Raw genomic sequence first — 13,994 nt, 5'->3', positions numbered from 1 at the left:
GGACAACTAAAAATATATATAAAAAATTAGCCGGGCATGGTGGCGCATGCCTGTAGTCCCAGCTACTCGGGAGGCTGTGGCAGGAGGCTTGTTTGAGCCAAGAGTTTGAAGTTGCTGTGAGCTAGGCTGACGCCATGGCACTCTAGCCCATGCAACAGAGCGAGACTCTGTCTCAAAAAAAAAAAACCACACAACAAAATCCTTCTGCCTTTATTTCCTCAGTCACTTATTCATTCATTCAGCAAATAGCCCTGAGCATCTGTTATCACCCAAGCTCTGGGCTAGACACTGGGAGGTTTGAGAGTAAATAAGAAGCAGCCCCTGCCCTCAGGGAACTTGCAGTCTGGGTCACTTCAGCATTTGAAAGCCTTGGAGATAGGATAGGGAGATAGGGTAGGGAGAGTCTTCCTATTTGCTGGCATCAGACACCTGATCGATTCAACTCCTTAAGCGTTTAATAAGCGCCTACTTGGGTCACATTCTAGGCACTGGTGACCATATAAATATTAGTGAGACAGGGTCCCTGCTTTTCCAGGGGATACAGTTTTAGTTGAGGTGGGCGTAGACAAATTGTTATAAGTAACCCAAATCCAAGGTAGATGGTGCAAAGAGCTGAGTGACTGGCTGGGACCACCGTGAGGGATTGGGGTTGTGGCAGGGAAGGTCTTGTGCATCAACTGGGATTTGAACAGGATGGGTAGCCCTTCACCAGAAGCTATAAGGGAGGACATACCACATGGAAAGAACAGTATAAGCAAAGACAAGGAGGTGAGAAATTAAAGGTCTTGGCTTGAGGACCCCTGGACAGGAGTCAGAGGTGCTTGGAACTCATGCCCAAGGCAGTTGTAGCCATTGAAGGTGTCTGAGCAGGACGGTGGCACGGTCTTCGCTGTGCTCTAGGGAAAATAACCTGCCAGCAGTGTGGCGTGGAGGTTGCTGCAATAGGCCTGTCCACCTGGCTGCCGCAGGGCAGAGGAGCAGACAGGAAGGGAGGCTGTAAGAAGCCCGTGGGGATAGCTGCCTTTTCTCACCAGGCCCCCGACAGTGGGCGCGGTACTCAGCCCTGTGATAGCCCAGCCCTTTCCTGAGCTTGCGGCTACCCCCTCCATCTGTTCTATGTAGGTTTAAGCAATGGTAGGGCATGTAGTGCCAGAAAACAGTGCAAGCTAGGAAAGAAGAACCCACAGGGGCTGGGGAAGCTTGTGAGCTGAGGACCTGGGGTGAAGTGACCACAGGAGCAGTGGAGACAGTGATTGTGAGTTAGGGGATAGGGTGGCACCGCCTGCCAAGAGGTGGGCATGCAGATGGAGGGATGCCACCAGGGGGAGGGGTTGGGTCGTCAGGGCTGACTTTGCTTTGCTCTCCCCCGCAGTCCCCCCGGAGGATACCAGGATTGACGGAGGCCCTGTGATTCTGCTGCAGGCAGGCACCCCGCACAACCTCACGTGCCGAGCCTTCAACGCCAAGCCTGCAGCCACCATCATCTGGTTCCGGGACGGGACACAGCAGGAGGGTGCCGTGGCCAGCACGGTGAGCCCTGGCTGGCCCCCCAGCTCCTCCTGGGCCTAGCCCCCAGCTCACCTCTCCTCTCCCACAGGGGGTTGATCAGGGGGACACAGAAGCAGCCTTTGAGGTCATCTGGTCCAACCCACTCATTATACAGTTGGGAAAATTGAGGCCCAGAGAAGTGAACCCCAGGTTGACTGTGCCATTCAGTAGCTGAACAGAGACTAAGAATAATAGTAATAATAGCTGCCATGGATTCAGCAGCACCTACTGTGTGCCAGGCATTATGCATGCTAATGGACAGTGTTAATTTGCACAGGAGTCCCATAAAGGAGGTGTTACTTCAGTTCACAAAGGAGGAAACTGATGTTCAGAGAGGTTGAGCGACTTGCCCAAGGTCACACAGCTTGCAAGCTGCAGAGCTGGGATTTGTACCTGGGTCCGTCTGTGCTCTCTCTCTACTGGTTACTTCTACCCGCTTCCTTCAGCATCTAGTTGGCATATTAGCCCAATCATCACTATTAAAAGTCTGGGGAAGCAGAGAGTATTGTACACATTTTATAGATGAGGAAGCCACGGCAGAGAAAGGCATCAAGTGACTTGCCCAGGGTCACATGGCAAAGTGGACAGTACAGCTGGAGTGAAAATCCAGATCACCTATTTGGGGTTCCTTCTGCCAGCCGTGGGCAAATGTGTGCGTGTACCCAGCCCTTTGCTGGGTGCTGCTGCAGGAGACACTTCTCAGCCTGGAGAGAGAGGTGTGTTCCTCAGTGCAACCCAAGGGGGTACCTGGACTCTGGCTTTAGCTCCACCCTTAACACACTGTATGACCCTGGGCGATTCACTTCACTATTTTCGGGCCTTAGTTTCACCATTCGACAAATAATGATTTGTCCTCAGTGGTGCTGATAACCTTCTTACAACCAAGAACTCTGTTATTTCTCTCCAGTAGGGCTACATGTTTTGAAATATTTTGGCAACGAAACAGGTTGATTTGTTAATGGCCACTTGTCATCCATCCCCTTTTTTCATATTTATTAAAGAGAATGGAGTTTAGGGACAGCAGAAGGGAGCCATCGTTACTACACTGGCCTGGTGTCACTCCAGGCCAGCAACGATGTGTGCGTGGCTGTCAAACTGCAGGGTCTTCCTTGGTTAACAGTATGGCTTCCCTTAGGCAGTTTGCAATGTGGAAAACAGCTCGAGAGGTCCTGTGACCATATTTGGGGACCTCAGTTTGGGTGCCACGGAGGCAGTGTGAGACTGAGGCATGAGTCCCTTCCCTGCTCTCAAGGAGTTTGTAGTTTAGCAGGAGAGACCCAGCAGTGGACCACTCACTCACACACGGTGCCTAGGAGCAAGGCTGGATTGCCCAGAGCTGTGTGCAGGACACCAGGCTGTAAGGGGCACAAGTTCCGGCTGGGAGAGAGTCCTAAGGGCTGCGCTGGCTGAGGAGGACTTTCCAAAAGAGGAGGGACTTGGCGCTGGACTCACGAAGGGTGAACTCTAATGGAAACTGTGGACTTCAGTTAGTAATAATATATCCATATTGGTCCATCAACTGCAACGGATATATTGCCCTAATGTAAGATGCTAATGGAGGAAATGGTGAGGTGGGGGAGGAGAGCATATGGAAACTCTGCACTTTCTGCTCATTTTTCTGTAAACTTAAAACTGCTCTGAAAAATAGTCTATCAGCTGGGTGCAGTGACGCACACCTGTAGTCCCAGGTACTCGGGAGGCTGAGGCAGGAGGATCACTTGAGCCCAGGAGTTGGAGGCCAACCTGGACACCACAGCAAGACTCTCTCTCTAAAATAAATAAATAAATAAATAAATAAAATAGTCTATTACTTTAAGAAAAAAGCATGGGGAAGATATTGGGAGGAGGGGAGGGGGCTGAGCTTTGGGTTAAAGTACCCCTCCAGCAAAAGCGCAGCTCTAAGTTGGGACACCTTGAGAGCAGAGGAGGGGCTTTTGGGTTGACCATGTCTCCCACCCTTGTCCCACGCCAGGAGTTGCTGAAGGATGGGAAGAGGGAGACCACCGTGAGCCAGCTGCTCATTAACCCCACAGACCTGGACATCGGGCGTGTCTTCACCTGCCGCAGCATGAACGAGGCCATCCCGAGTGGCAAGGAGACTTCCATCGAGCTGGATGTGCACCGTGAGCGGGGTGGGGGCGGGCGGAGCAGTCTGGGGCAGTGAGCAGGGGTGGCGAACATAAGCAGCCCTTTGAGAAGCACAGAATGAGGATCCTCCCCAGGCCCCAGGGCAAATGCTCACTTTCTCTTAGATTCCCTGGTTCTGAACCTGGGGGTGCTAAGAGCTGGCAGCAGGGGCATTGGCTGTGGAGTCAGACAGTCCTGGGTCTAAACCATATGATCTGGGGCAATGATTTAATCTCCCTGAGCCCTGGGTCCTAATTCTGTGCACTTGCAGAGAATAAAATATGGGTCTGCTATCCCTTAACCTGAAGCGAGGCTCTTCATAGTCTTTTATTAAACTTAATAGTCTTACGTTTCAGTGCAGATGAATTAACGTGTGTGACTATGGCGTGTTGCTGCTGGGGGTCTTACACAGTAAACAGTCCGCACAGCATTGCCTTTCTAAAATTTGAAAAGTTCCAAATTTTGAAATGCACCTCAGTCCCAAGCGTTTCAGATAAGGGACTGTGGACCTGTGCTTGCTTCTTGGAGTTGTTAGCATTAAGTGAGATAGCGTGAGATCATCTAGCATGGAGTGTGCTCACCTGGTGGGTGTGCAAGAAATTCCCTCTGTCCAGGGAACTGTGGGGCGTGGCAGCCGTTGGGGATCCCCCTACCCCATCCCTTTTAGTGATCCAGGCGACCCCACACTGACGCCTAGTGGCCACGGTGGGTCATTAGTCCCTTGAATAATTTGTCCTTGGGTGCCATCCTTGGTCACCTTAGCTGGCCCCCTAGAGGCTCCGTGTGGAAAAGGGGAGGAAGACAGCTTGTTTATTGGGGCTGCAATAAATAAAACAGCAAACTCAAATTCCCAGACCCCCCCCAGAGTGGTGAGGTCTGAGTATATGTACTAGGGAGGCAAAAAGAAACTCAAAGGACAGAAAAGATCCTGACTCCCTGTCCCCTACTTTGCAGACCCTCCTACAGTGACCCTGTCCATTGAGCCACAGACGGTGCAGGAGGGTGAGCGTGTCGTCTTCACGTGCCAGGCCACCGCCAACCCCGAGATCCTGGGCTACAGGTGTGGGGTCTGGGGCTGGGAGCGCTCTGGGGTGTGATATTGGAGAGGCCCTTGAGGCTGGGCGGGTGCTGGGGGGCCAGTGTCACTGGATCTAGTGGGGAGGGTTCAAGCCTTGACCCCTCCTCTGTGGCGCCTCCTCCCCCAGGTGGGCCAAGGGGGGGTTCGTGATTGAAGATGCCCACGAGAGTCGCTATGAGACGAATGTGGATTATTCCTTCTTCACGGAGCCCGTGTCCTGTGAGGTGCACAACAAAGTGGGGAGCACCAACGTCAGCACTCTAGTAAATGTCCACTGTGAGTCGCGGGAAGGCAGGACGGGGACTGGGTGCAGCGACCTCTAAAGGCCTGAGGTGGAGTGGGGGTGGCTCCACGGGTGGGGAGGCGGCAGGTCGGGACGGGAGCTGAACTCCGATGAGCTTGAGACCCTCACGAGAGGCTTCTTCCTACCTCAGTTGCCCCCCGGATCGTGGTTGACCCCAAACCCACAACCACAGACATTGGCTCTGATGTGACCCTCACCTGTGTCTGGGTTGGGAATCCCCCCCTCACTCTCACCTGGACCAAAAAGGACTCAAACATGGTAAGATTCCTGCCTGTGCTGAATGCTGGGAGGAAGGGGTGCGGCCATGGGGGGTGTAGAGGGAGAAAGGCGGGATTCAGCATTATTTTTCAAATTGAACCTGGGTTATTTCTAGGGTCTTGGGCTTTGGAGGAGAAGGACAGTGCTTGCAGTCACCCCCACCCCTTCTCATGGGACAGTGGGCCAGTTCAGGGGCAGAGGGGATCCGGGCGGGGTGGGAGGTGGGAAGAGGCCCGAGGTGGACGTGCGCAGAGGCAGGGGTCTGGTGAATGATGCTGCACAGGGCGGTGGGGAAGCTGGAAGAGTTGGTTCCCTGGATTCTACAGAGACCCACTTTAGATAGTTTGGGCCAGAAATGTGGAAAGAGGAATTTCAGAACAAAATGTCCTACCTCATTTGGCAATAAAAATACTGGAACAGAAGAAGCTGCATCCTCTTAAAATGATTGCAGCCTGCACCTGCTCTCTCTGGCCTCCACCGTGTCCCTGCCCACCATTGCAGAGACGGTGCGTTCACGCGCCAACCTGTGTAGGGTCAGGGCATGGAACAAACGGACTCGGGAACCCATTTCCCTTCTGGGAATTCACTTGTGGCCCTTCCTGCTTTCTTTCCAATGCCTCCAATGCGGGGGCCCTCTTGGACCTAGGGGTCCAGGCCTCCTGGCTCCCCACCCGAGGCTGCTCTCTCTGCCCAGGTCCTGAGTAACAGCAACCAGCTGCTGCTGAAGTCGGTGACTCAGGCAGATGCCGGCACCTACACCTGCCGGGCCATCGTGCCTCGGATCGGAGTGGCTGAGCGGGAGGTGCCACTTTACGTGAACGGTGAGCGGCCTGAGAGGCGGCCGGGGCCTGGGAGGGCAGGCGCTGCGGGTCCCGACTGGCCCTGACTGTGTCTTCTTGCTCGCAGGGCCCCCCATTATCTCCAGCGAGGCGGTGCAGTACGCTGTTAGGGGTGACGGTGGCAAGGTGGAGTGTTTCATTGGGAGCACACCACCTCCAGACCGCATAGTGAGTGCGGGGCCTCCCGGGGACGGCCAGCCCACCCTGCCTCTCTGCTGGGGCCCAGCCCCCTCGCGCCTCTGGCTTTGGTCCCTTGGCCTTCTGTCCCTTTTCCATCCTTCTCATCCTCTGCCTTTCTGTCTCTCTATCTTTTTACCACTCACGTCCCACCTGCAGCTTTACTTGTGTGGCACCAAGCAAATGACTCAGTGTTTTCGGCCTCAGTTTCCTCATCTATAAAACGGAGGCAATAACTGCCACTTAGAGGGTTGCTGTGAGAAGTCACTGCAGCCACAGGTGTGAGAAGCCTAGTGGGGCAGCCACTCGATTCATCCTTAGTTCCTCTCTTTCCCCTGGGCCGATGCTCTTGCTGTCTCTTACCCCGCATCCTGCCCATCCCGCCTCCTGGTCTCTCCCCTCTCCCCCGCCCCGCCTCTCCCCTTCCTCCCGTCAGGCTTCTGCCCCAACTCCCCTCTTCTATCTCCTGCCTTCCTCCCACCAGCCCCTCGCCACTCTCCTCCCTCCTTTCTCCTCTCCCCCACACCAAGAGCCATTAATTCCTTCCGTGACCATTAACCGTCAAACCCCTCATCACATTTAATGACCATTTGGCTAACTCCAGGGCTGCCCAGGGACACTTCATTACCACGGCCGCCCGGCTCTGCTCCCGGGAGGCTTTCTCTGCAGAGCTGGGAGGACTGATCCCCGGAAAGGAGCCAGTTCTCAGCAGCCCCCACCCCACCCCTTGGGCTCCACTCTGAGGGAGGGGACACCCAGGCAGGATGCCCTGGCTGGGAGGTCAGGGATGGCTGGGTCTGGGGGATGCCCCTCTCTGTTCTAAGAGTCTGTGGATGGGTCTCCAGAGCCAGCCAGGCGGGTTCGTGCGGGATGGTTAAAGATAAGCCTAAAGATTGAGTTATGCTTAGTTAGAATCCCAGACTATCAGAGCCAGAAGCACTGTCTAGCGCTAGCCTGGTTCTCTCATTTCACAGATGAAGAAAATGAGGCCTAGAGAGGGACAGGGAGGCCACACAGGGACTCGGTGGGGAGAGCCAGGATGGGCCCCCCGCTCCCGTGTTCCAGAACTTTTCCCACCACACCTGGGGGTTCCCAGTGTCGGTTCATTGGATCAGCTGCGTCCACATCACATGGGATCATTACGAAAATGGAGATTCCTGGACTTCTCCCCTGGAGATTCATATTTAGGGCATAAACCCTAATAAGAGTCTAGATTTTAAAGAATCTCGTTAGGTAAAGCCGATGTGCACCATGTTTGGGAGCCAGTGCTCCCCCTCGAATGGAGATTCCATGCCGTGGGTTTGAGGCAGTGGGTGTGACTTAGGTTTGTTACATACTTAGTGTTAGGCGGAGCTGGGGCCACACACAGCACTTGGCCTGAGGGTGCCCTGAGGGTGGATCAGGTGACACTTAGGCATGTGCTTCTGCCCCTTTTTTACCTCCCTCCGGCCCTCCCCACCCCAGGCCTGGGCATGGAAGGAGAACTTCCTGGAGGTGGGCACCCTGGAGCGCTACACCGTGGAGAGAACGAACTCGGGCAGCGGGGTGCTGTCCACGCTCACCATCAACAACGTCATGGAGGCCGACTTTCAGACCCACTACAACTGCACCGCCTGGAACAGCTTTGGGCCGGGCACTGCCATCATACAGCTAGAAGAGCGAGGTAATTGGTGCTGCCCAGTGGGGGCCAGGGCAGCCTGGGAATTCCGCCGCCTCTTCCTTCCATGGCAGGGCTCAGAGGGAGAGAATCCTTGGGCCTCCCCTCCAGAACTTGGCCTTGGTGCTCAGCTGGGGAAATTTGCTCATTTTGTTCACATTACTGAGCATCTGCTATGTGCCAGGCTGTGCCCTCGGGGCTGCAAGAATAGCCGTGAACAGGACACAGTTCTTGCCCTCAAGAAACCTTCCGTTTAGTGGAGAAACTTACAGAGTGGGGACAAATGAGTTTAGATGCAGAAGATCAAATGAACTGCAAAAGGGAATAACACTACCTGTCTCCTATCTCACTAGGTGGTTGTGAGGATTAAATGAGAGAATATGTATAAAATGCCTGGCATGCAGTAGGTACTCAGTAAGTTCTGGATCCCCCACCTCCTCAAGAACCCTTATTCTGACAGGAGAGACACGTTCCCTCCCTTAAGGCACTTCCAGCAGGATGAAGGAGCTGTTCCCTTTGGCTGTGGAGAGCTGTCACGTCTGATGAGGGAACGCTAGCATTTTTGTTTGTTTTTTGAGAACTAGCCATTTGACGTAGGAGGTGGGGAACCCTGTGGAAAATGATGGGATCCCTCAGTTCCGTCCTAGCTGAGGACACCAGCAAGGGGATGGGGGAAGAAGAGAGTGGAAAGTAACGTGGGCTCAGCGGGGGAGGTCTCAGATGGGAAGACTTGTGAGCAGAATCTGGATTCAACTGGGACTGCTGGGAAGAGAGAGAAGGCTGGAGGAGGATTCCTGAATCCCTGCTCAGCTCTGGAGAGCAGAGGGAACCCAGGAAGCCCCCTGTTTGAGCGCTGGGTGGGTGGGTGCAGATAGGGTGGTCACAGTGGTATGGGTGGGAAGGTGGCAAAAGAGGTGGGAACACAGATGGCAGATTGGAGTTTGGGGACAGCTAACTTCAAACAAGAGCCCAGCCCTGGAAGGAGGGACCAAGCCTCACAGGCAGGTGGGCTCACGGAGAGGGCTAGACAGACCCAAGGCCATGATCAAGCTGATACCCCAGCTGCGGGGATGAGACAGGACCATGCCCTCAACTCTGACCAAGCTGAAGCACAGACCTAAATCCAACCACAGTCCAGACCTTTCTCTCAAATCCCCTTGACTTAAACCCAGCACGGTCCCCAGGCTAGTCGGAACTGAACCCTGCACACTGTTCAGGGTTGCCACCGTAGCTGTGGCGCAGCCTTCAGCCAGCGCTGAGCGCAGCTCCCACTGTGGCTCCATCCTCACCCTGCGCCTTTTCTTCTCCCATTGGAAGAGGTGTTACCTGTGGGCGTCATCGCCGGGGCCACCATCGGCGCGGGCATCCTGCTCATCTTCTTCTTCATCGCCTTGGTATTCTTCCTCTACCGGCGCCGCAAAGGCAGTGAGTATGGGCCCTGTGCAGTCTGCAGCCCTCCCCTGGCCCTTCCGGGGCACGCAGCAGGCGGTGCCTGTGATGGGTGGTGGGGTTGGCAGTTGGGCTCCCAGGAGGAGGGGCCAGAAGCAGCCACTGCGGAGACCAGCAGAAAGCATCCGGTCTAGGCTACCTCCCCCTGTCCCAGGTCGCAAGGATGTGACCTTGAGGAAGCTGGACATCAAAGTGGAGACAGTGAATCGAGAGCCACTCACGATGCATTCAGACCGAGAGGACGATACCGCCAGTGTGTCCACAGCGACCCGGGTCATGAAGGCCATCTACTCGGTGAGGGTCCTGCTCCTCCCTGGCTACTGCCCCTTCACACTCCTAGGACTGGCTCTACCCAGCTCTCTAATAACCACTGTCATTCTCTCTTCCCTTGGTCGGTCGGCCTACACTGGTCCTGCTACACACACACACACACACACACACACACACACACACACACCCCAGGCTAATTTCCCTCCAGCAAAAGATAAGCAGTGTGGGGAGGGGGGGATTCTCCATAGGCATCCTTTGCCCCATCTTTCCCCACAGAGTGTGAGAGTTGGAAATGCTTAGGAGTTTTCTGGTCCAACCACCTCACTGCTAGGATAAAGAAATAGTCTCAGAGCTCAGGAGTTCGAAACCAGCCTGAGCAAGAGCGAGACCCCATCTCTACTAAAAATAGAAAGAAATTAATTGGACAACTAAAAATATATAGAAAAAATTAGCCGGGCATGGTGGCGCATGCCTGTAGTCCCAGCTACTCGGGAGGCTGAGGCAGGAGGATCGCTTGAGCCCAGGAGTTTGAGGTTGCTGTGAGCTAGGCTGACGCCACGGCACTCACTCTAGCCCGGGCAAAAGAGTGAGACTCTGTCTCAAAAAAAAAAAAAAGAAATAGTCTCAGAGAGGGGCAGCAACATGCCCAAGGCCACACGACGTGTTAGCAACAAAGCTAGTGCTTGAACCAGGTGTCTGGCCTCCCCCCACCGAATCCCAGAGCCTCTGCTGGGAGAGGACACAGAACTCGGGTCTGCCCTTGATCCCAGACCCCTCCCATGAGCAGGTGGCCTCTGGGTGTGGGCGACGGGGGATGAGCAGGGCGGTCTCCTGACGCCCACTGCTGCTGCCCTGCAGTCCTTTAAGGATGATGTGGATCTGAAGCAGGACCTGCGCTGCGACACCATCGACACCCGGGAGGAGTATGAGATGAAGGTGGGACTGGGAAGGGGCCAGGGCCTGAGGGCTGGCTGGGACGGGGGCTGCAGGGTGGAGGCAAGGACAGGTGTGGGGAGCATGGCCAGGAGGGTGAAGGAGCGGAGGAAGTGGAGTGGTACTAGACGGAAGCCAGAGGAGGAGGCCCAGAAGGCCATGATGAGACTTGATCCCTGCCCAAGAGGGAATGCCGCCTCCATCCTCTTCTCTCATTGCCCCCAGGACCCCACCAATGGCTACTACAACGTGCGTGCCCACGAAGACCGCCCGTCTTCCAGGGCAGTGCTCTATGCTGACTACCGCGCCCCTGGCCCTGCCCGCTTCGATGGCCGCCCCTCATCCCGTCTCTCCCACTCCAGCGGCTATGCCCAGCTCAACACCTACAGCCGGGCCCCTGCTTCCGACTATGGCCCTGAGCCTGCGCCCCCTGGCCCTGCTGCCCCAGCTGGCACTGACACAACCAGCCAGCTGTCCTACGAGAACTATGAGAAGTTCAACTCCCATCCCTTCCCCGGGGCAGCTGGGTACCCCACCTACCGACTGGGCTACCCCCAGGCCCCAACCTCCGGCCTGGAGCGGACCCCATATGAGGCGTACGACCCCATCGGCAAGTACGCCACGGCCACTCGATTCTCCTACACCTCCCAGCACTCGGACTATGGCCAGCGATTCCAGCAGCGCATGCAGACTCACGTGTAGGGGCCAGAGCCTGGCTGGGGCATCTCTGCGGGGCAGAGGAGAAGGCTTTCACAGCTGTTCCCTGATATTCAGGGGCATTGCTCATTGCTCCCTTCTCGGACCAGCCTTCCTCCTCCGCCGTGGCAGGTGGGGAGCAGGTCTCCCAGAAACACCCCGTCCTGAGGATGGTGCTCTGTGCATGCCCCAGCCTCCCGGGCCTGCCCTTCCCTCTTCTTCGGGAGGGTGTGTCTCTCCTGACCTGCGCTCTTGCCTGACCCCAGCAAGGGGACAGGGAACATGAAGGTTGGGGAGAGCAGAGGGGGCACTTTTTAGCATTCCCTTTTTACCCCACCCTTCTGGTCTCCCGTAAGTGGGAAAGGGGGTATGTGGGGGTGGGCAGGCTTTGGCCTAGGGGACATGGAGTATGGCAGTGGGTGGCTCTGGCACAGGCAGGTGGAAAACGGCATAGTCCGGCCAGTCCCTCTGTTGTGTGCATCCATGCCCTGAGTGCATCTCTCCCTCCTTAGGGACTGCAGAAGGGACCTTGGATTTATTTTAGCTCTTGTCTGCCGAACAGCCCTGGCACTGAGTTCAAATCCAGCCCTCATTCAGCCGGGATCAAAATGCCAGTCACTCTGGCTGCCCACTGTGGACACCTGTCTGTTAGCGTGCAGGGGGAGCCAGGAGTCCCCAGCAGCACTGCCCGCTTTCCTTCTCTTTGCTGTGCCAGCAAGATAAGTCGGGGTCCTGGTGGAGAAGGACCGTGTCCTAATTGACCAAGAGACCAATGTTGCGTAGCAGCTTCCAGAACCGACACTAGAGGGAGCCACCCAAGCCCCCTCTCTCCCTGTCTGCCCCACTTCCTCGCTTTGACTCTGAGCCCGCTTCAGGAGGGGTGAGGTAGGGTGGGGTGCTATGGGCTATCTTTCAAGGACAACAAAAACAATGAAAACCTCATTTGGGAAAAAAACAAAAGCTGTAGGGATTCCCACACCCAAATACAAGTCCCAGTGAAAGGGAAAGGGGGCACCCGTCCTTCACCAGGTTCCTAACACCTTCCATTGCTCTTTCAGTCTCCAAGCACTTTGAATCCATTTTATACATTCAGGTGGTGAGACCTGTCACACAGGTGGGCGCTCTGATAGGGTTAGGGGACGGGCCTGGCTCTCAGACTCTACTGTCCGACCTGAAGGCCCACCAGCTGGTTAGAGGCCACCTTCCAGGGGGCATGGGAGATGTGTGCTCTTTAGCCAGGTTTTTGTTAAGTGGCTTTTTCTCTTGCACCAATCAGATTCCTTCTTCCACTTTCAGTGCCTTGAGCGTCAAGCTTTGGATGACCCACCCTGTGTGGGCGGTTGTGCAGGGAGCGGGTACTGAGAGCCTCAAACACACTGTCAGATGTTGCAGCGTCGGGGAGAGGCGGGTGAGGGGATCTGGAGAGGCAGGGGGCCCGGAAACGGCCCCGACAGGGAACTCGCGCTGACCGGGAGAAGGCGGCGCGGAAGGGCACTGCGGGCGTGCCACGGCCCATTCCTCCTCATGCCCACATGCGCGCTCATGCACACAAATTCCACACGACCGCTTCCCAGCCGCCACCTTCTGACCAAAGAGAGCTTCTGCCCCTGCCCCGGCCTCGCCTTCCCGAGAAGCAGTGTCTGGAGTTGGCTCTTCTCTGCCTTGCCCACTGCTCTCGGCCAGTAGGAGGCGGGGCCTCGGGTGCAATTCCCAGACTGTTCCCTGCCCTTTCTCGGTGGTCACCATTCATTACTCATGTTCACTTTAATGAGTTACATGCTCATCAGCTACGGGCCATCACCACCCTTACTGATGGGTCCGAGGGGTGACATTCCCAGCCATCCCTTTGCTGGTAACCACATAATACCCGGGAAGCAAGTAGCTCCGGTTCCGGCCTCACAGGCAGCCTCTGTGTCCTCCATTTCAGCAGAGAGCCCTTCAGAGGGGACCCGACTGGCACTGGTGCGCTCCCAGCCATGTTCCACCCCTGCAAGCCGACACCTTTCTGCAGTCTTTTTGTGAGGACTCAGTGGAAGGTCTGTCAAGAATGCAGGTTCCTGTGTAGGAAATGAATACAAATTTTGATTATTTTCGTAGAAACCAGAGCCATGGGTAATCCAAACACTGAAAGCCTATAGATGGTGGCTTTTAAAACATGAATATTCAAAAAAATTTTTTTTGTTTTGGGTTTGGCCGGATTCTATTTCCCCCTTTTTGTTTTAAGTATTAGGTCCATTCTGTTGAAATGATGGCGAGGAGGGGCCCAAGGTGCCTGGGTAACTCAGCTGAAGGTGCAGAGAGAATTGCAGAGAAAGGAAGCCCGGTTTTCTGAAGCCCGGTACAGGGCTGCTTCACTGTTCTCTGCTCCTAACACATGAACTGTGGGGTCCTGGGTATTAAGCCAGCACCATGCAAGGCACAAGGAAGCATCAGCAACCAAGGCAGTCTCTGCCCTCTGCAACTCACACGCTGGTGCAATCAGAATCTTGAATTGAGAACTGCCTGGTAGGCCCCATGGAGCAGCTTTTCTGGGGAGTGGGCTTGATCACAGAGCTTTGCTGTCTAATGCTGGAGTCTCCTAGCCTGGTGGTGCTCTGTTCTGATCACCTTTGACATTCTTGTTTCCATGGCAAGAGCAAGGGACTAGGGGTCAGGAGA

At 55.4% G+C, this 13,994-nt stretch overlaps 1 protein-coding gene and 1 pseudogene across 1 annotated transcript in view; both read left to right on the top strand.

Moving 5' to 3' along the window:
- Positions 1-12,252, top strand: part of KIRREL (kin of IRRE like (Drosophila)) — a 97,762-nt gene extending 85,510 nt beyond the window's left edge. Inside the window, exons 4-15 of the mRNA XM_012658550.1 lie at positions 1,373-1,530; positions 3,521-3,671; positions 4,630-4,735; positions 4,881-5,029; positions 5,188-5,315; positions 6,010-6,136; positions 6,222-6,322; positions 7,796-7,994; positions 9,306-9,413; positions 9,592-9,731; positions 10,566-10,643; positions 10,866-12,252. Coding sequence (XP_012514004.1) covers positions 1,373-1,530; positions 3,521-3,671; positions 4,630-4,735; positions 4,881-5,029; positions 5,188-5,315; positions 6,010-6,136; positions 6,222-6,322; positions 7,796-7,994; positions 9,306-9,413; positions 9,592-9,731; positions 10,566-10,643; positions 10,866-11,342 — 1,922 coding nt within the window. The 3' untranslated portion in view covers positions 11,343-12,252. The remainder of the gene's footprint in view (positions 1-1,372; positions 1,531-3,520; positions 3,672-4,629; positions 4,736-4,880; positions 5,030-5,187; positions 5,316-6,009; positions 6,137-6,221; positions 6,323-7,795; positions 7,995-9,305; positions 9,414-9,591; positions 9,732-10,565; positions 10,644-10,865) is intronic.
- A 456-nt stretch (positions 12,253-12,708) lies between these two features.
- Positions 12,709-13,452, top strand: LOC105821780 (annotated as a pseudogene).
- Positions 13,453-13,994: the final 542 nt, after the last annotated feature.

This window comes from Propithecus coquereli, unplaced genomic scaffold (assembly GCF_000956105.1).
Source record: "Propithecus coquereli isolate 6110/MARCELLA unplaced genomic scaffold, Pcoq_1.0 Scaffold59, whole genome shotgun sequence".
Lineage (NCBI taxonomy): Eukaryota > Metazoa > Chordata > Mammalia > Primates > Indriidae > Propithecus > Propithecus coquereli.
Note: the sequence above shows the minus strand (reverse complement) of the source record. Positions and strands in the feature narration are given on the sequence as shown.